The following is a 26,477-nucleotide window of genomic DNA, read 5'->3' as shown; positions in this document are numbered from 1 at the left end:
TAAAATAAAAATCATTATATATAATAATACATTTTAAAATTATTTTCCCAGGAGAATAAAAATAGATATATAACAATTGTGCATGATATCTACCAGGTAGCCATCTTAATAGCTCAAGGCGGTAAAAAGTCATTAACTAAGCCTTGATGAGTTAAAGTCTTCGATTAAACTTTTACTAATTACCTATCTAATTTCTGCCACAAAAAATAATTCGTTATGTAAATAAAATTACAATGTTCAGTTTTACGAATACAATACGCAATCTGGATGTCATGATATTTGGAGCAAGACAAGCTAACTCTATACAATTAGGGATGACGTCACTTATTTCACCCAATTTTGCCATTTTGCAGTTGATAGTTAATATGTTTTTTTAATTTATTAAGGGATTTTAGTGCGTTGCCAGTTTGTAGTTTTATAAATATTTATTATTATTTCAGCTATATAAAAAACAACAAATTTGAAATCCTGAAGAAAAACCGTCAGTTCGTAAAAAACAGTTTTCCTTTCAATGCACTAATCAAAAGTTACAAGCATTCAAATCACATCAGTACATTAAAACTGCTTTTAATGCATCCCTCTATAAGCTTGCTTCTTGGGACCCGTTTTTTTTCTACTCGGTTTTGTACTTATTATGTATATAATAAACTTTATAAGAACGGATTTTATTTTTTTAGATTTTTTAAAGCAAAAGATAAAAATTTCTATTTTATCACCTTAATTCTTATTAATATTTTAATTAATTTATTATCAAATAAATGATTATTATTAATTATGAAACCATTTTTTTCCTAATCCAACAAAAAATGAAAAAAAAAAGGAAAACCTGATACTGTAGTGTACATTATATTATATGTTTAGTTTCACTTTTTACAAATCAGACTTTTTTATTTACAATATTTTATTTATTACAATACTTTTTTATTTATTTTTATCATATGTTTAGTTTCACTTTTGACTAATCAGACTTTTTTTTATTTACAATCGCTAAACTGTTAAATAAACAGGCAAATCGTAAGCAGGACATAGGGAATCATGGGAGAACTCTTCGGGGTTCCACAGGGAGCCATAAGTCTCGTCCATCTTAATCTTCATATTCGACAAGGAAAGACGTGTTTTCTACAAAAGGGTTAAAGAGCCAATATCAAAAAAGGTTAGATGGTTACAAAGATGACACAGAAAATAAAAGAATAAATTTTCTGGGGAGAAATTTCTTTTCTCACAAAATGCCTGGAGAGTACGGACCAGAGGCCCATTCCTCATGCGAGTCCGCCTGGCACCCACCCTTGAACAGCCAAAATAAAACAAAAAATGGAATCACAAACTAATTTGGAAAGGTCAAATATTACATAAATAAAGAAAAATATTGAAATTAGCCAAAAATTCATACAAAAATGAATTTTTCACTTTTCATACTAACATAAAAAACTCTAAAATTTTTTTTTATTTTTGGAAGATTTTTAAGCGGAGTTTTAAATAATATAAAATTAATTATAAATGTACAGGTATACCAAAAAAGCCTAAATAACTAACTTTAATGGAGTCGAACATCCCTCACCAATTAAACTGAAGACATGACATTTTTTTTCTTCTTTTTTTTTGAGAAACCTAAAATGATTTGAAAAGAGTAGTGACGGTTTCTTCGTAGTGTATCTGAGTGTTCCAAATGAGCCCATCTAAAACTATTTTAGAGTTATTCGATCACGAGTGGAGTCAGATGTACTAGTATGTAATTGTGTCTGTATGTGTTAAATAATTTTTGTGCTTGATTGTGTGGCGGACTATCGATAATGCTTCGAATGCAGCACATAAAAAATAACGAGTAGCATTAAAAATCTTCACAACTGTCTTCAAAGTGTTTGCGATGATACTTTATAAAGAGGGTAGTTATTTTTTCCAACTAAAGTCAAAAAACAAAAACTTTTGAAGGAAACACTATAAACAAAAAGAGTAGTACTGATTCCTATTTTACAATATAATGTTATTTTAAACTCTGAAGAAGTTCTTATTTCCCTTAAAGCTTTCCTTACGACATCCTCCTGCCCCAACCACGGGCGACCTGCTTTCCGTTTAGCCCTAGACGGTTGGCCGAAAAGCACAATCTTTGGCAATCTATCACCCATTATCTGTAGAACTTATCCCAGGCATTTCATCCCTTTTCTCATTATAACCCTAGAAAGCGCCACTGAACCACATTTTTCGAACAGCCTACAGTTTGTCAGTCAGTCAAGTACCCAAAACAATCGGTAGGCACTAATAGAACTGTTTCATGCTATTTTACAATATAATAGTCGCGTTTGTAACAATTCAACCTCCCTCCCATGAAGGCCCCAGATTTAGCCCTAGGATATGCTCAAAACTCACAAATAACAAGTAGAGCAATAGGGAACTTTTTTCCGTAAGACAGTGGAATTCCAAATTTTAAATGAATATTTTGAACCTATGTCTAAGGGCCATCCTCAGCATAATACAAATGAAAAAATTAAAGATAAGCATAAAAAAAGGTAAATTTACATTTAAATGTGAACTTAAAAACTAATAAAAAAAAACAAAACAACCCTGGCATTATAACTTAAGCGAAGTTCAAAGACGACTCCTGTTATATTGGACACAGGCCAAAATATTTTTTTTTTAATTTGGACACTGTCTTACGAAAGAAAAAACTCCTATTGTTCTACTTGCTATTTGTTGTTTATGATGGAAAGGCAGTGTGGTCTTCGTCACTAATTATACACAAAACTAAAGAGAAATGCAAAAAAAAAAACTGAAAATCGAACCCTATTACACACATCATGTTTCTATTAATCAGATGTGTCCTCCCATTGTTATCCACATTTATGAATCATTATCCAAGCTTACAAGTTTTATCGAAAAATTCCATTGACCGCACTGGGTGGTTTTCATGGGTCTAGAATTCAGCAAACCCGTTTTAAAAAAGAAGACATGACAATATCATTTCGGACTACATCTGGGGCCATCAGGGGAAAGGAGGAATAGGTGCATTGTCAAAAATCCGACTATTATAATGCAAAATAAAATAAAATAAGGAATCAATAGGCATTACTGTTTTTTTTTTTTTCTTTCTTTCTTTTTTTTTTTTTTTTTTTTTTTTTTACAGGAATACGAAAAAATGAACACTTAACTCTATTTTGAATCTCCTGCAATAAATAAAAATGTATGTAATTGTCTAGATAGCTAACTATAGAGAAGAAAACATGTTAAAAAAAACAATTCTTACTTCATAATATGCAAGCAATCATAGTTAATACATTTTGCACGCAGCTAACCTTTATATTCACTGCTTTCAGCGTTTTACACTTTATCTACCAAATTTCTGTACTTTTCGTATGTATTCAATAAGCATTTTTATTTACACGGCGTTTTATTTTGTGTTGACGAAACTGCGAGTTCTATAGTCCATAAACAAACTTCGTAGATGGCGATTATTTCAGCACGAGTTTCAGAACTGAACAAGGGCTTACACGCAAATACCAAATTTACTTCCGCCTATTCGTTTTAAGGACGAAGACATTTTTTTATACTTGTAATATTTTTTGAAGAATGTGCTTCAGTACTTGACTTGAATCGTACCATTATACACTATTAAAATTTGACCTTTTAATTTTAAAAATTTAATTTCAATCTTTAAAAGTCAAGTAGTCAGGCCTCAGATTTCGAGAAATGCTTCTAATTTCCTACGCACGCATGTATGCTCCATTGTGTGTTTCCATTGAGTCACTTTTACGATCTTTCAAATGGGCAGAAACTCATATTTCCGGTTTTATTGCAAAATTGTCATACTTTTACACAAAGAATTTGAAATGAAAATATTTCGGAATTTTAAAGTGTTTACAAGGAAACAAGCTAATAATGCCTAATTAAGGTTGAATTGCAAACATATTTCTTCAAGATCATTGTATGACCTTTAAATATTACATATAAAATTATATAGAAATGTGGTCAGAAACGGACAAGCACCGATTACGACGTAACCGATACGGTAAGAGGGAACCCGATCACGACACCCTGTTACTTTTAGAAAAAGAAATTGAAATTGAAATTTTTCGGAATTGGAAGTTTTCGTACTGAAACAAGCGAATAATGCCTAAATTAGATAAATTGGAAACATATTTTTCCAAGATCGCATAACATGTCCTTGAATTATTACATATAAAAGTAGATTCAAACATAACAAGAAATGTTCCAGCACCAATTGGATCGATTGAGGGCACCCTCTTTACATTCTCTCAAGAAGTTTCTAATTCCCTTAACTTTTTCTTTATGACATCCTCCCACCCCAACCACTGACGACCTGCTTTCCGTTTGGCCAAAAAGGACAACCTTTAGCAATCTGTCATCCTTCATCCACAGAATTTGTCCTAGCCATCTCAACTTTTCTCTCATTATTGCCTTAGAAAGCGGGATTGAACCAAATTTTTCGGAGAGCCTACTGTTTCAAACACGGTCAGTCAATCGGGTACCCAGAACAATACGCATGCAATTTCTCTGGAAAACATCTAGCAAATCTTCCTCCGTTTTTCGAAGCACCCATGCTTCAGAACCATACTTGACCACTGTCATCACCATAGCTTCCAGTATTATAATCTTGGTTCGCAGACTTACCTTCCCATTCTTCCAAACTTTTTTCAACTGTGAAAAAAACACCCTCAGCCTTGGCTATTCTACTTTTAGCATCTTCACGGAACCCACTGTATTTACTAACAAAACTACCAAGGTAAGTGAAGCTGTCCACTTAATCGATCTTTTCGTTACCCAACGCCACCTTTTCGTCTTCGCTTATTCCTAGCCTTTCCGACTTAGTTTTCTGATCATTAATAAGATTCTTTTAAGTGGGAGAAACGATCGGGCTTATCTGATCTTTGAACTATTTTAAAAACCCTCGTATAAAAACCTTATATACCCACAGGGCATAAGTTACAAGACTTGCCCCCAGCTCTTGGGGGTTGTATACCGACCCCGGAGTTTTTGTTATCCGATTTAGAACCTAATTTAAAAAATTGGCTATCTCAAAATTCAATCGAATGGATCTGGGGGAAAGAGGGCAGGGGGGGGGGGGGTAGTTGCCAACCAGTCCCTTTTTATTTTAAAAAGGGACCAAGAAATTTAAATTTCCAATCGAGATAGCCCGCTCCGAATTTGATACAACCCCCCTTCCATAAAAACCTTATTTGCCCCCGGGGCATAATTTACAACACTTGCACCCGAGTTCTCGTTTTTTTTAAACCCCAAAGGCTGTGTTATATGATCTTTGTTCGATTTTGAACAAAACGACTATCCCAAAACTTTTATCAGATGCATCTGGGAAAAAGGGCGTGAGGGGGGGGGATAATTTTTTACTCTTAAAAAGGGAACTGAAACTTTCAATTTCTAATCATTTGACTCCCCTTCGAAGCTTATACGATCACCTATAAAAATCTTATATGTCCCCCCCGAGCATAAGTTACAGCCCTTCCCCTGAGCTCTGGGGGGTTATGCTTTATACATAGCCCCTGGGCTTATGGGGGTTATATTTATGTTATGTTTTTACTACCCCAACGGTTTTTTATCTGCTCGTTGGACTGTTTTGAACAAAATGGTTATCACAGAGTTTTGATAGGATGTATTTGGGAAAAAGAGAGTGGGTGAGGGGAGATAGATGCCCTCGGATCACTTTTGAATCTTAAGAGAGGAACTAGAACTTTCAATTTCCTATCAAATGAGCCCCTCTAAAATTTATAAGACAAGTCCTTCCATAAAAACCTTACAAGCCCCCCGGGGCATACCTTACCATAACTGCCCCCGGGCTCTGGGGTTGTGCCAACCCCGGAGGGCTTTTTATCTGATATTTCAACTATTTTTAACAAAATGGCTATCTATAAGTTTTAACCTGATGCGTTTGGGGAATAAGAGGCGGGGGGCTAGATGCCCGTCGATCTCTTTTGACTCTTAAAAAGTGAACTAGGAATTTAAATCTACAATCAAATGAGCCCTCTCTGAAGTTTATACGAGCTGCACACCTTCCATAAGAACCATATATGCCCCCGGGGCATAACTTACAATGGCTGCCCCAGGGCTCTGGTGATTGTGTCAACTTCCGAGTTTTGGTATTTCATCTTTGAACCACTTTTTAACAAAACGGCTATCTCAAAATTTTATCAGATTCATTTGGGTAAAAAATTGCATGGGGGGGGAGCTAGTTGCCCTCATATCACTCTTGGCTCTTAAAAAGGGCACTAGAACTTCTAATTTCCAATTGAAAGTTTCTACGAACACCCTTTGCATAAGAAATGCCTCTAGGAAAAAAAATAATAATAATAAAATATTGGAGCCTTATGGCCTTTACTATAGGCAACGCTACAGCGTTGCCTCTGATACTACTAAGGTAAGAGAAGCTGTCCACTTGGTCTATTTTTTCGCTACCCAACGTCACCTTTACATCTTCACTTATTCCTAGCATTTGCGATTTAATTTTCTTACCATTAATTTTCAAACCTATTCTAGCACCCTGAACTCACATAACTTTTAAAAATGCATCCACTTTGTTCACACTTTTATCTAGGGTACTTAAATCATCAGCATAATCTAAGTCCAGAAAAGTTTTTCCTCCCCATTTGATTCCATGTTTTTCCATTGCCTTTCCTTTGTTCTTAAGACGAAGTCCATCAAAATGATCCATATGAATAGGGATAGGACACAACCCTGCTTAACTCCTAATGTAATACGAAACCAGCAACTACTCTCATCTCCTACCGTAACCGCAGCATTGTCATTATAGTGGTAAAAAGTGATACCTTAATTTGATTGGTTTTCCCAGGTCGCGAATTTTCGTAAGCCAATCCCACTGGCACTTTAAGCGTATACAAGAGGGGGGATTCATTTATGCTACCATTTTATAACCTTATTGGTTGGGACGTTCTATTAATATCGGCCTTTGGTTGCAGAACAACGTTAAATCGAATTGGAATAGGACTTATTGAGATTAGAGATGCCAACCCCAGTTTATTCAATAAGAAATTTGAACAAGATTTGCGTAGACATGTCTATCGTCTTTTCTTACCTGTACTGAGTCCTAAGAGACAGGATATTTTCATTGCCATATACTTTGGCAACTCGCCAAAAAAGTGATTTGTGATAACCAACACTGGCTGCAACCTAAAGAAGAATAAGAAGTCACTAAAAAGTGTGGTATTTGATCTTATCTAAATCTGGAGCAGAAGTTTTACTGGTATTGGTATATGTAGTTGGTAGATATATCCGTTCATAATCTTAATTTATTTAATTGGCAACTGTTCGCAACTCTCAGCCAACCACTAATGTATAAAAAAAAACACATGATTTTATAAGACGGGTACCTGACGCGAATGGTCTCCATCGTACAATCATAGTCAGAATTGTTTCCAGTCCTCTCAAGAGAGTATACGTTTTTTTTTTTTTACTTTTCTGTATGTTGTTCAACAGCCTCTGCAGATATTTATTGTTTAGGTCTATTGGTATAAAATTTAAGATTAAAATACAATGAATAAATTTAGCCAATTTAACTTTTGTTTTATGCACCAGACTATATACCACAGGGCCGGATTTAAATCTTTGGCACCCCTAGGTCCAAGCGTTTTTGCCGCTCCGTTTTTGTAAGATTTTCGGGGATTTTCCCCAATTTCGAATCCCCAAACTTCTAAAAAATCACTTTTCTGTGAATAGGCAGCTGAGCCGCAAAGTGCAACTGGAACTTTGACGATAAATCATATCAGTTCAATTTTTTTTTTAGTAGAAAAAATCGCTCAGCGTTTTTTTTTTGCAACCCTCGTTATTGTGCACCTCTGGGAACGGCCCTATGCGTAAATCCTGACCGGTATATACCAATGAAATTATATAGGCTAACATTATATAAGGTTTTCTTTGAGTCTTTTAAACTAGTGCTTAAATTGACTAGATGTGAACTTAAGATTGACTAGAACTTTAGACAAGAACAGAGGGCATTCGGCAGAGGGCAAAGCTGTGCAGAGGGCATTCGGTTTAGTTGGGCTGACCAATGGATACCAATATTTTTACAGACAGTTTAAGACTGGTATTGAATCTGGGTTTACTTTTGCCATACCAAGGCCGAATTTTGCTTGTTATATCAAAATAAATAAAAAATTGTCTATATTTCCAATAGAGTTGATTGCAGTTGTAAAAGACTTTTGATTATATTAAAAAAGCTTTGCCCAGGGCCGTATACTGGTTTAATTTCGGGGGGGGGGGGGTATAAAGGAGTTTTTCGTTTTTTTCCAAAAAACTTTAAAAAACGCATCAAAAATTTATGTATATTCATTTTTGTTACGTTTTTACGAGTCAAACAAACATTTCGGGGGGGGGGGGGGGGGGGGGGAGGTTCAAAACCCCCTAACTGCAGTGGTGAAGGCTTTCGATTATATTAAAAAAGGCTTTGCCCAGAGTCATATTCAGGATTTTTTTCAGGGGGGTGGGGGGGGGGTTATAAAAGGACTTTTTTTTCTTTTTTTTTTACAAAAAAACTTTAAAAAACGCATCAAAAATTTAACCCAAGTTAACCGAATAATTTAAACCCAATTTGACCCAAAAAACAAATTCTTTATAAATTAAGCGCCAACACTTTGTGTTTCTTAAGCAGTTAGTTGACTTATCGACCTGTGTTCACTGGCCATTGAAGTTACGAAATAATAGCCCCCCCCCCTACGACTCCCTGGCGTGGCCATTTTGCAGTTTTTGAATTCAGTCTATTATAACCCTTCAGATAGAATAACCTACACCGTGACTTAAGATGATGTGACTTAAGATGGTTAGAAGATGAGCGACTTTAGAGAATTAGAATTTGTCAAAAATATTTCGGAGAATTGGCATCCTGGAATTTTTTGGCCTGCAAAAACGATCTACATAGATCACGAGTTTGAGAAAATTCGTTTGGAGCTTTAATTTTGAAAAAAAATTCATATGATTGACGTCATACTTATGAGCACATTTCAAGAGAATAAATTACATAATTCCCCCCCCCCCAGGAGTGATCGTATCGATTATATATCTATGAAGCATGCAACACTAAAAAAGGAACATAGCTAAGTATAAAATAATTTTTTGGGTATAATGTAGACTTCAATACATTTCTTTTTATACAGGGGGAGGAAGAATAGTTTTACATCAAACCGGTATAAACGAATTAACCAACAAATAAAGCACATTTCATTCGAGTCAGTTTTGTCACCTCCGACCAAACGGGCTGAATTATATTTTGTATTTATAGTATTGATTTGAAGAGAATTAAGCTGAATGTGGTTGATTTGAATGGGAGTTGAGTCAGATAGGTTTGGGTTAAACGATGATTGAGTTGAATGAAGATTAAGTTAAATGAGGGATGCATTGCACAGTAGGTGAGTAGAATGGGGGTTGAGTTGCACAAGGATTGAATCACACGGAGGTTGAGACGAATTAGCTGAATGTGGTTGAGTTGCATGGATATTGAGTTGACTAAGGGTTGAGTTGAATGGGGGTTGGGTTGCACGAGGGTTAACTTTTACGGGGTTCAGTTGAACGAGGGCTCTATTAAACGGGGTTCAGTTGCACGAAGGTTTAGTTAAGATGGAGTTGAGCTTGATGAACAACAAAATATAAGGAGAACAATACGGAAATATTTTCTTTAAGACAGTCGAATGTGAACTTTAAATTAATATTTTGACCCTATATCCAAGGGCCGTCCTCAGCAAAACACATGACAAAAATATAAAAGAAAATTTTGATGGTCTAGGTTCTTCATTTTCACCCATTGTGAATTTGCATTTCTCAGGTCGTCCTTTTGATGTTGTCTCATTTAATGGTCCAGTTTGTTCATTTTGATCAATTAAAAATTAACATTTTTGTCCTCTAGGTATTATGAAACTGCTTAAACACCTTTTGTTAATACTCATTACACTTACTATTTTCAACTTAGCCACGTTTCTTGTGTAATTTTGCATACGGCATAGATACTACACATAGATACACGCCATATGGCGTAGAGCAAATTTGTTTTATTAGATTATAATAATATACTAATCTTTTGAAATGTTGCTTCTCTGGAGAATGACATATTTCAGTGGCTGTCGCCTGACCAAGCTGTAGTTGAAAACAATAAAAAAAATTTTTTTTATGTTCAAGTTATTCTAAATGAAAATTGCGAAAAAGAAATGCTAACTGCTTTAGAAATTGACTTCTTCCTTATCGAAAAAATAACAATTAAGGGTAAGATACTTCTGGAAACACATTAGCAATGAAAACCGTGGCAGAAGATCACATAAGGACAATTCACCAATTGGAGACTCCTAAAGTCTCAAAGTAATCGTCAAAACAAATCGTTGACCATATGTTTAGAGAAACTCGTGCACCAAGAAACACGCAAAGGAGTAAATTTCCCAAGAACCTTAGTCACAAAAGTCACCTAGCGTACCTCTTTTGAAACGTCTTATCATTACCACGCAAATCCAAAACCTAAGCTTCCTTGAATCCCATCAAAATCTCATTGACTACAGAGAGCAAGGCCAACGCAAAAAGGTAGAGACCACTGACTATTCTTCCAAAATTCTCCGGTTCTCAGTGATGAGATTAATGAGGAGAATAACAAAGATCTCTGGGGCTTTCCCCTTGATGCAACCCGGCAGACACTCCTTTGATTGTTTTTAGAGAACACGGTGCAAAAGATTCTTTGCTGGTTGGTATTTTCACTTGAAGTAGACATGCTATTTATAGTAAAAAATTCATTTGTTTCTTCACTCTTGCATTCATGAATAAATAGTCAATTTTTCCCAAAGTGGTTAGTATGTTTACTCCTCACTTTATATTTTTTTTTCTTTAATGATTATTATAAACTAGGTACAAAGTCAACGACAGAAACATTTCTGTTGAGAAAGGTGTAAAACATTTTCCTTCGTAGGAAAGTTCGTAACTGGAAAACTGAAAAAAGGGACGCTCTGGAAGTCTCAAATTGGATGGTAGCCTGCCACTACCACAAAGTGATTTGAACTCGATCCTTAACATTTCATGGAGAGTGTCAAATCCACTCAACTTTGGTAGCTAATTATAGCATTGAATTAAGCATGTTGATGTTATCATAAATAGAGGCTGCCCAAATACAAAAGTGATTATATTAAGGACCAAATTAATTTTAAGACTTTCAAGGAATAACATGAAATGGGATTTGCATAACCAGATATGGGCAATAAAAGGAGAAGATAAAAAAATATATCAAGTAAACACAACAAGCAAGAGTGGGGGTAAAAATCTCTGACGTAATGGAACAAAACCTAAGTGAGGAGTCAGAAAAAGGCCTCCAAGCAAATCTCAAGAGTAAACCAGTTTTCAGGAGTAGAATATAAGAAAAATAAACAAAAAGAAAACTTCTAGCATACAAAACCAAAATTGAAGCCCCCTTTCATAAATAGATATGGTCCGTCATGCTACCTAAAAGGATGTGCATTACTATCTCTGAAAAGAAGAAAAGAAATTCCTAGTGAATACTGGAGCCTTGATCTCACAGAGTGGCTACTTTGAAAAAAAACATGTCACTGAGCCAGTAATTTCCCTTAGAAGAAGGGTGAGACAAGCTAACCATCCACCAAAGGAAATCTCCCACATGCCTATCGGCAGTCAGTCAAATATGGCACCATATCCCAGAGAAGCAATTTTTCAAAAGATGCTTATGTTACATTATCTTGTGCTATATTATCCATTGAATGCGATCACTAGGCAGTTTCTTCAAAAACCTGTAATTGAAATTTTGACTACTCCGAGCCGTGGTTCACTTTTTACTTGGTTACAACTACGAAAAAGGCTGGAAAAAAGCTTAGGGATTAAAGCATTTTAGATATTATAAATAAACCGTTAATCAGCAGGAGCAAGGGAGATACGAGCAGGACCCATAGTTTTGTACAAACCAGCACGAGGGCGCCAACTGGAGGGGGAGGCTAAATTAAGGAGGGAAATTCCCCCCCCCCGGTCCGTTGTAGATTCAGCAAATACCCTTTTTGGTATTTTCGTTGAAAAATGCAAGTTTACGAAGATATATGACTTCAATAATAAAAGTGTAGTGAAAACACGGGTAAGTAATGGTGTTTTCCTAAACTTCATTTCTCTATGAATCAAATTAAGCTTTTACAAATATGTATAACCAAATTACGAAATCCAAACGCTTTCATTTGAAAACGAACATCATTTGGTGCCTTATTACTAAAACAACAACCCGAACACATTTTTCAGGAAAACATATTCAATCTCTGAATTCTGAATTTTTCTATAGTTACTTAAAAAATTTCTAAGTTTCGAATCTGTGCATTTTTGCGGCAGTTACATTGAAACTAGTAAATATTTATATGTGACAATATTAGCAAAATAATTATTATTATTATAATATAATAAAAACAAAATAATGATAACAGTATTTTCTTTTTTTTGTAAAAAAAGAGACGACTTTTTTGTATTTTCTCTTTGGTATTTCGTCTCTTTTTTTTGTAAGTGTATGTCATTATTATGACAGACACTTATGCCTTGTATTATAGGCTACACAATTTTTGAGAACTAGAGAGAAAAACAGGAACAATTTATGCAAGCATATAAACAAACAAAGAAAATAACCTAGCTTTCTGATAATAGTCAACTGGTAACTATGAAAAGGAGGCAAAACAAACTGACAAGGAAAAAAAGATAAATAAGAAAAGAAGGCAAAACAAGGTGACAAGGAAAAAAAAGAAAAGGAGGCAAAACAAGGTAACAAGGAAAAAATAAAAATTAAAAAAGGGTTAAAAAGGGAAGAGTTAAAAAAGGGAAGAGAAAAGTACCCTCCCCCCCCCCACTTGAAAGCTTTCCGGGGAAAAATTGCCCCGAGCACGGTGGCTAGGGTGGGGCACCTCGGATGAGCCTTGTGGGGCTTTTTTTTGTTGATGTTTGAGTCGGAAAGGGGCAATATAATTAATTCTGTCCCAGGCTTCACCAACCCTAAGAACTGCCCTCTAGATAGGAGAGCCAGAAAGGGGGTGGGAGAGAATACTGCTAGTAGCACCTCAATTTACTGGTATATTGGCACCTTTCCTTCGCGGAAATCTCATCTCTGAATGGAGCTTAGTTTAAATAATAGCAGGCAAAACAAAAATAATTTTAGGGAGAAAGCCAGAAAGAAGAAAAATGAGAAAAATTCATCGGGAAAAACCACCTAGCAATGGGAAAGAGAGTGAAAGGGCACGATATAACGAGGAAGATAAAGAAAGAGGGGGACGGGCAGGGCTGTATCCAGTTTTTTTTTTGGGGGGGGGGGGGGGGGGAACAAAAGAATTTTTTTCGGGGGGGGGGGGTTACATAAAAACAACTTTAAAAAAGATATCAAAATTTTTTATATTCATCTTTGTTATGTTTTTTATGAGTCAAACAAACATTTCGGGGGGGGGGGGAGAAAGGGGTTCAAAGCACCTACCCCCCCCCCCCTGGATACGGCATTGGGGACGGGGATAGAAAAATGCCCAGAAAAAGAAGAAGCATTGAACATACCTTGGAAAAAACTGTGGCTTGAAGTTGTTTATGATCCCCGACCAAAATAAGATTTTTCATGCCGTATGAAATAGGTTGCATGATTTCCATTTCTGTACACGTACACGCTTCATCCACTATACAGAAATCAAACTTCTTGCCCGTCTTCTCAATCAATGAATTTAAAGCGTCATTAGAACAGGAAGACAAAGTTGTGGCCACAATATGAGCAGATTTTATAAATAGTCTTCTTAGACGATTGACATCACTACTACGATTTTCCATGATTCTATCTAGATCATCTTGATGGGTCTCTCTCAATATTAGCAAATCTGCTTCAGCTCTTATAGTACAACGTTTATCTGCTTTTAATCTTTCAATCTGAACTTTAGCAAGACTTATTTCTTCTTTTCTTTGTCTAGAGACTGAATCATCTTTTGTGAGTACCTTTTGAACTTGGTTGTCAAGCAGCAACGGCTGTGTAGCCCAATTTACATTATTACTGACACCATAGCGGACAATTTTAAAATTCTTCTTGAGGTCTTTCATTTCCTTCCTCGTCCTTTGAATAATCTCGTCTACACCTGCATTAGATGGTGAGCAGACTAAAATGTTGTAGCTTGGATTCAGGAGCAGAAGCTGAAGTATAATTGAAGCAGTTGTCCTAGTTTTTCGAGTCCCAGGCGGCCCTAGAAGTAGACAGATATGGGGCTCATTGGGGTTCTCCATGCACTGAGATATTATTGACTTCAGCGCATGCTTTTGATCAGGGTTGAGAGAATCAAAATGTTCATCAAGAGGAACTCTTCGAAAGTTTCGGGGTTGGTAATACTTTGGCTGTAAAATCATTTTTCTCAAGGGTGACTCATTAATCTTAAGGGCCATAGGGTACATTCGTATCAAAGACTTTATAGATGAAGCGACAACTTTAATATACACTGGAGATTCAAAATCTACCGGATTCGGTACGATCAGTGTCTTTTTTTGACATTGGATAACGACCTTGACAAAGGCTTTATTTCCCGTCTTCTCCTGGATATAGTTCTTCACTAATACAGGGTTAATTTCACCTGGCGTCTCTTCCAAACTTGCAAATTGCACAACATTAACATAACCGAACATTGCATTGTAGGATATCTTAACTTTTCTGTTACCTTCATCATAAGACTGAACTGGTACCCTTATAACAACTAAGGAACCTTCCCTTAAATAATTAAACACTGAAAGACCGTCAGGTTTGATTGTATGTAGAGTCAATGTGCACAGATTACTTTCAAGATCTCCAATACCATCTGTACAATTGGTAAAGGTAAAAATATGGTCTTTCCCCTGACGATTATTCAAGTCGTCGTATTCTTTTTTAATTCTATAAAGTGTTTCCAGCATCAGCGGTGGTCCAAATACAGATAGATAGTGACCAACATCCGAGAAATTTAGTGGGATTTGCACAAAACCATTTGGGAAGAAGTCAATTGGTGCAGCAGGCGGTGGTTGTTTATCTGTATTGATTTTGTCCATTTCTCTCAGCCAATTTGGATTCCATCGCAATATCTGTTCTCGGATTCCGGTAGTGCTGAATAACGCTGCCAATAGAGAAGATACTGGATGTTGTGGTATCTGTCGCTGCATTGGCTGGACTTCTGCTTTTGTGGGTTTTCGTGAAACCTTTTCCAACTTCTGATCAAAACTGACATGTCTAGCTTTTGGTTTACCTAAAATAGAAACAATTGAAAACAAAAATCAAGCACAGAAAATGTAAAAAGGTGTAAATTTTCTGATAAAAAGATCAACAGAGATTAAACGCTTATATTTCGGAAGCTGGAAAGCAAAGCCAGCTTAGCTTCTTATTGTTTATTTCCATTTGTGAGAAGAAAAGAATCGGTTAGACTTGTAAAGCGAATCCAGCCCGGCAGTGGAAGGTGCTTCTGGGGAATCTTTTTAGCGCTGAGTTCAGACTACTATACTCATGACTTCAACAAAACTTCAAGTCTTGTGGTGATGCAGAGAAATAGATTTATTTTTGGATTTATTAAAATTAAAAACTAGACTTAGTTTATTAATTTATAACGCCTTCCTATCAGAGGCAACGCTATAGCGTTGCCTATCGTGAGATCCTGGCGGAATCTCTTCTGATAGATATCCTGAATAGGATTGAACTCGATAACAGCACGGCTGACCAAAATCAAGACGCACTGTCTGTTAATTTAAAGTTTCGTACTATGGTCGCCTGAACTTAGGCTACTGTCTTGAATGAGAAATGACACCAAGTGCTATTTACCAAAAAAATAAAAATAAAAGAACCATCCAACATATTTTTAGAACTAACAAACTTTCACCAATCGATATTACAGAGCCGATAATATGATGTATTTAACTCGGAACTATAGCTTCTATATAAGTTTTGCTTTTTATTTGGACTGTATACAGTAGTCGTGGTAAATGTAAACTTTGGATTAAATAAAAAAACAAGAATGATATAAAAAGGATTTCTCTTCTTTTGAATTTTAAACAAATGTAGATATTAAAAAAATGAATTTTCAAAATATAAGTGGGGTAGGGGTGCAATTTTTTTGTAAATGTTTAGTGATTGGTCATATCAGAAGAAAAAATGTTAAACGAATAAAAATAGTACCGTTAGAACTCGTATTTTGTGCTATTCCCAAGTATTAGGGTTACTTTTCTGATAATGTACCCTCCCCATTAATGGTCTCATATATAGTCTTAATAATATATGTATCTCCGTTAACTGAATTCAGATTAGCCTACGTTATAAGTTCTTTGCTTAAACAGTTTCTTCAGTATATAGTCTCTGTTTGATGAAATTTAGTTTTCCCTGAGCAAAAACAATACAACTATAAATGCACTGGCGGATCAAGGCGGCCGGAGGGGGAGGGAGCAAGATTTTCTATTGCATAGGCACCCTTGTCACATTGTGCCTCCTCCCCCCCCCCCAATATTTTTCTTTAGGTCCACCCCTGTATGAATGTAATTGTCATTTGAAATTATTTTAAAAAATGGCTAACAATGGAAGGAAACATGATAATCAGATTAATAAAATGCCACATATTATAAAGTAAGAATTTCATTGTTTAATGTGTTATGTTAGTTTTTTTATATTCCTCGGGCTAGATCTGGGACCATCAAGGGTGGGGGTCCTCCCCGACGGACCTTGATGGTCCAGGTTTTACCTGAAATTGATGATTATTTGGCGAATTTATCACTTATTTTAAAAGGGTAGCATAAGCAAATGTTCTATTTAGGGTAGTTTTTTTTTTTTTTTTTTTTTTTTTTTTTTTTTTTTTTTTTTTTGTATGATTAGTTAGAGTAGCCTTATTACTTATGGACTTTTGGCTTGGCTTTTGGAGATGTTTTGGATTTTTCTATTGTTTGTCGTTTTGGCTTTATTTAATTTCTGATTTTATTGGCAACTGATTAGTAAACACTAAACTAGATTACTGGTACTTTTCTCGTTACTGTTGATTATTTTGAATTTATTGTGAAACAATTTCTAATTAGTGTTCGAATTTGTGAGTTTGAATAGCTCAAATGTTTGGAAAAAAGGAGCCTCCAAAACAACCTCCTGATAGGGATATGAGTAAGTCACCATTTCAACCATCTTCAAAAGCCCTTGCTAGAACCCCCTAAAGCTGCGAATGTACCAGCGACCTCTCTGAAGAGTATTCATACCCTAAACATGGATACCACCCAATGTCCATCCCCCTCAACAACTGATACTGAAAAAGATGAAGAAGGCTTTAAGATAGTAAGCTCGGCTAAGCGTAGAAGACAGAGAACAAAAAGTCCACCAGATTCAGCAATAATACATCTAACCGATACCACGAACAACCCTTCAAAAAATCCAGCCGATTCCCCGGTAATTATTCAACTAGTTCCCCAATCTGATAATTGCTTGTTTACCAACCGTGATCTACCAAAGTTGCGAGTTTCCCTCTTCAAGACCATTCGTTGCAACTTTAATATGAATATAAACAGATCAGGATCCCTAGATATCCTTTTGAACGATCCCACATCAGTGAAAAAGGTAATGGAGCCAAAAAGTGTTGAAAATGTTGTTGTCACAGCCCACCTGTGGTCCCCAAGCCCAATAAAAACAAAGATAGTGCTCTACAATATCCCTAAATCATTTCTAAACTCGGACCTGAAGGAAGCATTGATGAATGGAAAAGGTGAATGCATTCCGGTCTCTAGTGTTCATACCCTTGGTCGCGAAACCCCTGAAACCTAAAACTTAAAAACTGTGTTGTTTGAGCTTCAAGGACAATTTAATATTGACAAAGTGTTCCTCTTTGGCCAACAAAAATTTTTCAAGCCTTACAAAGAAAAGCCATTACAGTGTATTAAATGTCTAAAGCTTGGTCACTCAGATAAATACTGTAGAGAGGATTCCAACATTTGTAAGATTTGCCTTCGCAAGGACCATAATGAGTCAAACTGTCAATTTGACCCAATATGTACTAATTGTAAGGGCAAACACCAGTCCCTAGATAAAGGAAGCTGTCCCAAATATAAACAAAGGGCAGAGATACTAAGAATAGCAAAAGAGCAACAACTTCCAATCCCTTTTGTAGCAATGCAAGTCCAAAGGACACCAAGAGTCCCCCGTCCCCCAACAGGCCTCAGGCAACCAACAGCCCCTGAACCACCAACAGGCCCCAGGCAACCAGCATCCCCCAGGACACCAAGAGTTCCCAATGCTTCCCCTAGTGTTGAAAGTTTTCAGAATAATCTCATCCGAGACAAAACTAATGCATGGTTCTCCTTGATATCAAGTGCCCCCCAAAAAAACCTGAAGAACCCCCTTTCGGAAAATCCTGCGCAAGGAAAGACATCAAGACCGACAAAGCTACCTGGAATTACTCCCCATAGATTTCACACAGTTTCTCCAAATGCTTTGGAAGATGAATCAAACGTGTACTTTAAATTAGCCAGCTTTACAGTTACCTCTATGCTCATCTCCCAATTAGAGTTACCTAATCAGTTGAAATGCATTATTCTGAAGAATTTGGCAAAAAACTCACTTTGGCGAGACCATAGTTTCCGAAGCAGAAATTCAAATTGAGAGTGTTTTAAGCCAACATAGGCTGATTGAGTCACAATCAGAACGCCTGACGACTATTTAATGTGTGACTTTTCGTTTTTAACTAATTTATCCCTTTCCAATAACATTGTTTTTAATTATCCCGATATAGATGATAATCAGCATGCCAACCCTATAAGCAGCCCCCTGGTACCTTAACAAATGCTAGTTGTAAATACCTTGATATTTTCGATTTTGCTACTAATGTGAAGCCAAAACTAGTAAATAATAATTCCCTTAATGTTCTTTGTTTCAACATCAGAAGCATCCGGGATAAGTGGCTCAAGTTTAAAGATTTAATTTCAATTAATGGTGTGTGCCCTTTTGATGTAATACGATCAACAGAGACATGGCTTTCCGATAATGATAACACTAGTGATTTCTTACTCCCTGCTTACCAAATAATGCACATGCCCAGGAGATTGACTAAGTGTGCTGGTGGTATTTCAGTTTACATGCGTTCGAATATAAACTTTACCAGGTTATTAGAATGCGAATCTATTTTCTCTACACAAATAAATCTCAGATGTATTTATTCAATAATTGTAAACATAGTTATCGGCCAAAATTCCTATATACTCTCCTTATTTTATAAACCTCCTCCATTTCCGACCTCATGTTTTTGTAATCTGTTTGATGATTTTTCTAATTTTATTAACCTACCCCATAAAAAGACAATAGTTCTTGGGGTCTTTAATTGCAACCTACTCAATGTTGGTAAAAATACTGAATCTCACACTTTTTTTGAATCGGTAACCGCGAGTGGTCTTCTACCCACAATTTTTTTCCCCAGTAGAGTCGATCCTGTGAGATCAACTTCAACATTAATTGAAAACATTTTTGTATCCACGTCCCAGGGAAATGACCTGTCCTCAAATATAATATTTTCGGATCTGTCAGACCATTTTCCTATTTAATTGTCTCTACCTTCGCAACCACTACCTCTACGGTCTAGAATTAATATCCCAACACCAACTCGAAACTACAGTTCTGCAAATATAAACCATTTCATCGATTGCCTAAGAACCACTGACTGGTCCGATGTCTTAAATTGTCACGAGGTAAATTCTGCCACAAATGGTTTTGCGCAAAGGCTAAGTGAGATTATCCATTCAACTTTTCCTATTCGTAAACCTAACCGGAAAAATATCCCTATTTGCCCCTGGATGTCACATAGCCTCATTGTCTCCTCATATCGTAAAAACAAATTATATAAGTTAGCCTGTAAGACCCGTAGTGATATTGACCTATCTAATTATAAACATTATAAAAACTTATACACTAAACTCATCCGTGAAGAGAAGAAAAATTATTATTATACAAAAATTCTCAATTGCAAAGGAAATCTGAAAAAGATATGGTCCACCATTAATGATATACTTTCAAAAAATAGAAAATCAAAGTCTATACCTATTCGCCTTAAAGACACAAATGGTAGATTAATTGACCCTTTACATGGACCTGATGCATTTAATAATTATTTTTTGAATGTTCCTCATACTGACTCCCGCTCCTCCTCACAGGCTGTATTCCCTTGCTTCAATTTTAGATCCATGTTTTTCTGCCCAACTGATAGCAATGAGGTACTTCAAATCATCGGGTCTCTCCCTAATAGTTTTACTCCTGACTGTCTTGAATTAAGTAATAAGCTCCTGAAGACCATATCTCCTTTTGTCTACGAGCCCATCAAGCATATTGCCAACCTATCTTTAACCCACGGAGTTTTCCCTGATTTACTAAAGTCAGCCATTGTTATTCCAGTTCTTAAAAAGGGCGATCCAACTGAGATAGGTAATTATCGTCCAATCTCAATTCTTCCTGTTATATCCAAAGTGCTCGAGAGAATCATCTTCAGACGTCTGCCTCCCTTTCTGTTTGACAGTCAGCATTCCGTATCCTTGATTTCTCCTCACCAATATGGCTTTAGGCCGAAATTCTCAACTTCTCGTGCTCTAATTGACGCCACACAGTTCATACGCTCACAACTCGACCTTAAAAAAACTGTATTGGGCTTATTTTTGGATTTCTCTAAGGCCTTTACACGGTCGATCATAGAATTTTAATAAATAAATTAAATAGTTACGGTATTCGTGGTGTTCCCCTCTCTTGGTTTGATTCTTATCTATCTGGAAGGGTACAGAGTGTGAGCCTGGGTGGAGTATCCTCTCAGCCCTTACCTGTTCGGAGGGGTGTCCTGCAAGGCTCCGTTCTAGGCCCTATTTTATTTCTCCTGTATATCAATGATCTTGCTATAGACCTGGGCCCTTCAGTGTATCCTGTATTATTTGCTGATGACAGCAACTTCTTCATCACTGGCACCAATCTACCATTGGCAGTAACCTCTGCCCAAGTCCTTCTGAACAGAGTCCAGGCGTGGTGCCTAACGAATAACATGACCCTTAATAGCAAAAAAAGTCAAATAGTGTTATTCAGAACCCCCTACAACAAAGACGTTATTCAATCTGCTCTTGGTCTCAGGTACTCCTCCGACATCATCCCACAAGTGGAGGTTGCCAAGTTTCTTGGTGTATTTATTGACTCATGCTTGTCATTCTCTAATCATATTTCTTACATAACAGCAATAATTTTGAGACAAATAGCTATGATTAACCGTGTGAATTATTTTCTTCCTCCTGATATCCTAGTTACCCTCTATTATTCCTTTATTTTTCCTTACCTTTCTTATTGCGGATCAGTTTGGGGAAATACAAAACGGTCCTTCATTAAAAAACTCAAATTTGCCCAAAACCGCGCCATTAAAGCAGTTTTTCGGCTTCCCCGTCTATATACAACTCGTGATTTGTATTCAGATTTTGGCATAGCTCCACTTGATCAAATCATACAAAAACTAAATTTATCGCTTGCTTACTCTGCTTTCCACAATAATCTTCCACCTCAACTCCTAACCTATTATAATATTAATAATTCGGAAGCCCACTGTCTCCGTTCATCCAATAGAGCCTTTAAAATTCCTAAATGCGTTTCTAGTGCTGCCCAGCAATCTCCCATTTACAAATCTATTATTCAATGGAACAAAATTCCCTCCAGTGTTGAACTAGCCACAAGTTTCTGCAAGTTGTATAAAAATGTAACAAAACTTGATGGTATAATTTAATATTTCCATTTTTAACAAATTTGCTCTAATTAGCCATGTTTTATTCTTCTATTTTTTTTCTCTTTCAGTGTTACTTTAATTTTTTTTCTCTTGGTCCTTAACAAGTTATCTTCTAGGATCTTTATTGTTATTAATGTTTGTGTTATGTTTTTATTCGAATAAAATGAATGAATGAATGAATGAATGAATATTGAATAATATTGATAAGGATTATGTTCAAAGGGGTCTGCTGAGTATTAGTAAGTGTAATGGTCTTTGTTTTATTTTTCACTATCCCTTAATAACTCAAAATGATTGTAAAAGTACATTATATAATAAAAATTTACTAAGTTTATGAACAGTATATGAAAATTTCAAAAAAAAAAAAATTATATATCTACTTTAAAGTAAAAATTTTCAATTACAATATCTGGGGGAAACAATTAACAATATATATAAGAGATTTTCTGGACATAAAACTACAATTACCAAGGAAAAAACTAATAATTATCTAGTTCAACATTGTAATAATGGTACTTGCTCGGTATCTAGTCTAACTATTACAATTTTAGAAAATCTGGACCTAGAAAACTTTACTAAAGAGGAAAAAACATAATAAATTACGCAGACGAGAAGATTATTGGATCCATGCTCTTTGTACCGCGGATCCTTTTGGTCTAAATGATCGAGTTGCGAAATACGGAAACATGTCCAATGTAGTTGGTAGTTCTATTAATGGCTTAACTGAGCACCCTTCTTTTAATTGCCCCACTAAACATAAAAATCGATCAAGAGTACTTGGTAAAAATAATAAAAATAAATATTTATATTTAAAGTAATTTTTAATAGATTTAGGTCACATATTTGAGACTAACGGAATGATTAGTTTAATGAAGTATCTAAATAAGTTATTAAATACTAATTTAGCAAAAGTATTCTGTATTGCAAAAAAAAGTGCAGCATTTAACTAGAAAACAAAACTAATTTATGATAAAGTTTGTATTTTAGATAAATCAAAATTTATCTCAAAATATAATAAATCTGAAAAAATTGTAAATAAGGATAATAGATTATATTTGTCTATTAATTTTTGTTCTAAACAAATAGAATATATTAATTTGCCAAAAATTTTAAACCAGCGGAGAGTAAAGAATGCCCTTCCATGTAATTTGGTGTATAATGGTAGTCCAATTTTAACATATCTATTTTCAAAAAAAATTGGTCAAATGATTTTTAACTATAATTAAATACTTAAAGGAATTGACAGGGAGAGTAATTGGAAACCTGTCTGTAATTGTGAGCAATTTCTATCGTGGGTGGATCAAACTTATGAGCATATTCTAACGGGGAATTTGTCCATTATAAAGCATCATGATCTTCCAAATATAATGAAAATGGGTGCTAAGTTCCGTATTTCTTACCGCATAAGGCCAGCAGATATTTTTAGGGGATTAAAGAATAATTTAAACTTATTTATTGATAATTGGTACAAGAAGGAGAAAATTACTAAAGACAGATTTCAGAATTGGATAAATTTGATTTTGACTAGTGTAAGAAATAGCATGTATAGAATTAATCCAACAGATTCTGTGAAAAATTCAATGTTTTATAATATGAAACAAGCAATTGCAAATATACAGAATGAATTTATAATTGTACCAGTTGATAAAGCTAGCAATAATTTTGCCATAATTTGTCAGAAACTCTATTGTGATATTTTATCAAAAGAGTTACAAACAACAAATACATACGAAAAGGCCCATATGGAGGAGAAGAGTTTAATTGAAAATATAGAAGAAAGAATTTTAAAAAATTTCAACATTAAAATAAATGATAATGATAAACAGTTTCCTTTCTTATATTGGATGACAAAATTTCATAAAAATCCACCAAAACCACGTTTTATTGCTGGGGCAGCAAGGTGTCCAACCAGAATTGCCGCTACTGATCTATCTTTAATTTTAGGAGAAATTAGAAATAACTTTAAAGCATATTGCTCCGGAATTAATAACTCGTTACAAGTGATAGATTCTTTGGTGAATGTTTCAGCTAAAAGAGTCGATTCATTTGATTTTACTACTTTGTATACAAATTTGTCACTAAATTTAGTATTCGAAAAATTGAAAATGGTGATAAATAAATCTTTTCTTTTTTCTAATATTGTATTTTTTAAAGTGGTTACGTTTAATAAAAAAAAGCCCGATGGACGAATTTCTTTAGAAGTATTATTAATTCAAGATATAATAGCTTGGATATGGTATGTGATTTATTGGAATTTGTTCTATTTAATACATTTATAAGATTCAATGGGAATTTATATAAACAAACTGTAGGTATTCCTATGGGTGGGAATGCGAGTCAATTTATAGCAGACCTGTTTTTAAGTCAATTAGAATATGAATATATGATAAATAAAAATAGCCCAAGCAATGTAAAATATAACCTTTCAAATAATAAAAGATATCTGGACGACCTCTTAGTAATAAATTGTGCAGAGTTTATTGACATTTCAAAAAATATTTATCCACAAGAGTTAATTCTTGAGCCTAGCTATGGGACGGGACACTCCGACCATTTCTTAGATTTAAATATTAATATTTCAAATAATAATAAATTAGTTTTTAAATTATAAAATAAAACGGATGATTTTAATTTTGAAGTAATTAATTTTCCATTTCTTGAAAGTAATATACATTCAAATATTACTTATTCGGCTTGTTATTCCCAATTATTTAGGTATGGAAAAATATGCAGTAATTACACAGATTTTAAAAATAGATGTAAAAAGCTGAGCGAAAAACTGATCTTAAGAGGTTTTTCAGCCAAAAAAATTAGTTCGCAATTCAAAAAATTTAGTTTCATGCATCATGAACTTTTAAGTAAATATGCAAAAAATTATAAAGAAATACTGAATAATATTTTAATATAATTTCTCTTGCGCTTTTCTTTTTTTGATGTTTGAGTTTGTAGGGGTTTTCAAACAAGCTTGAGGATCTTTTAATTGGTAATTGGTTCCAGATACCAATATAAGATACATCTGAACATGTCTTCATTTGTTCCAGAATGGTCTCTTTCACTGACCTCTGGGATTTTATTATGGAAACATTGAAACACTTTTTGTATGTAATTTTTAATAGCTTGACTAGTATGCATGTATTTCACAAGTTTTACCTGACATAGGGTTACCATATAGATCTTATGGTAGAGGCTCCACCGTGCCGGGTATAAAGTATTTAACATCAATTCGAGAAGCTTTTCCGGGTCTCTCATTTCGTAGTTAGTTGGGGATTTATGTGTCAACGATACCGGTCCAGGGGGGGAGCTCTTGGGACTAAAGCTAGTCGTGGGAAAGTGGTCGTTCCCAGGCCTGGAACTTCCGTTCCAGGAAAGTTACATTCTTCGCTCATTTCTAAAGGGAGTCCATCTCTCGCCTTCGTCGTACTTAGTTGTTCTTGTGCTACCTTATTTTCTCTATGTGTATTCTCACGTTATTTAATAAAGACCATGTACCAAGGTTTATCGTCTATCTTGGGAATTTACGTAGACCATTACACCTTCCAATAAAAAAAGGCATATAAATAAATAACTAAAAAGAGGTTTACAGAGTGGTGGCAAGCGGGTAAAAATACTGGAGCATATATCACTAGTGCAAAACCTCCAAGTGACATTTGAGTGACCGTTTTAAGTATTTACGATATCTTACGCTAAATACTGGCAACATATTGAAGAGTATTTCGCCCGCTACCAGACCGTGATATTGATCTGCAAATACTACAAAAGACTGATTAATAAGACATCGAAACGTTACGAGCTATTGAACTTTCTTTTATTCAAAGCGCCTTCTTGAGAAACACTTTCTTTTAAATAAACATTTTGAAATAGGCTGTTCCACAATGCTTAATATGGATTTCCTCGCGATAGCTTCTACCTACTAATTCAAATTTCTACAACTGAGAGTCTCCGGTTGATTTCTACCTTCACTTAGCCATTCTACGTTTGTTTTTTTTTTACCTGATTTTATACAGTCGACGTCTGTTCTACATTTGACAGTTTCCAACCAAAATTTAACATTTTGAATTCGATAATCGAAAATTAATTCTCAATTGTGACTACATTTGACGCTAGTGATTTAATTGAAACCAACTACAATTGGATTTGGAAAGGACTATCTTTCGTAAGTGATTTAGCACGACTAAACAACCCAGTAAATTTTATTAGACCCTTGTTGTTAAAGGTGAAGTTTATTGCCCAAAATCTGGCGTCCGTAATTAAAGAGCTGTGTTTAAAACAAATATTTAAATTTTTAGAATAACCGCTTTTCAAATTTTAATCTCAATATGTCAGTTTTTATTCCTATTCTCGATCCGGCGGAAACTGGATATAACAAAAAGGTTGCTTTTGATTTTGTAAAACAGTGGAGGGGAAATGGCATATTTCCACCTCTTTTATTTGACTAAAATGATCCTGATTTCGATCAAGATGAACTTTATGATTACCTTCAAAAGATCAAGACATGGGTCCCAACAAACCCTCTAACTCCCCTGAGCACCACCCCAATTAATCCTCCAATAGAACAGCCTCAACAGTCCCAAGTAATAGGCTCGCTAATTGACCCTTTTTTTAGTAATAACGCCACTCACAAAGTCAGAAAGTGGAAAAATAATTAAGTTTGTTACAAAATTTGTTACAAAGTTACAAAAATTGAGTTTGTTGCAAAGTTAAAAAAATTCAGTTGTTGTTAAATTGGTCTGATTCAAAAGCTTTGCGTCATTTTTGGCCCATGGT

At 35.1% G+C, this 26,477-nt stretch overlaps 1 protein-coding gene across 1 annotated transcript in view; it reads right to left on the bottom strand.

Annotated features, from left to right (window-relative positions):
- LOC148942322 (helicase senataxin-like) overlaps positions 1-26,477 on the bottom strand; it is an 86,974-nt gene that overhangs the window by 52,775 nt on the left and 7,722 nt on the right. The window contains exons 2-3 of the mRNA XM_089103294.1: positions 13,522-15,212; positions 7,058-7,152 (exon numbers count right to left, since the gene is read on the bottom strand). Coding sequence (XP_088959420.1) covers positions 7,058-7,152; positions 13,522-15,212 — 1,786 coding nt within the window. The remainder of the gene's footprint in view (positions 1-7,057; positions 7,153-13,521; positions 15,213-26,477) is intronic.

This window comes from Artemia sp. Qi Xiang Cuo, chromosome 17 (assembly GCF_049724085.1).
Source record: "Artemia sp. Qi Xiang Cuo chromosome 17, ASM4972408v1, whole genome shotgun sequence".
Classification (NCBI taxonomy): domain Eukaryota; kingdom Metazoa; phylum Arthropoda; class Branchiopoda; order Anostraca; family Artemiidae; genus Artemia; species Artemia sp. Qi Xiang Cuo.
The sequence above is the reverse complement of the archived record's forward strand: the minus strand, read 5'-3'. Positions and strand labels throughout refer to the sequence as shown.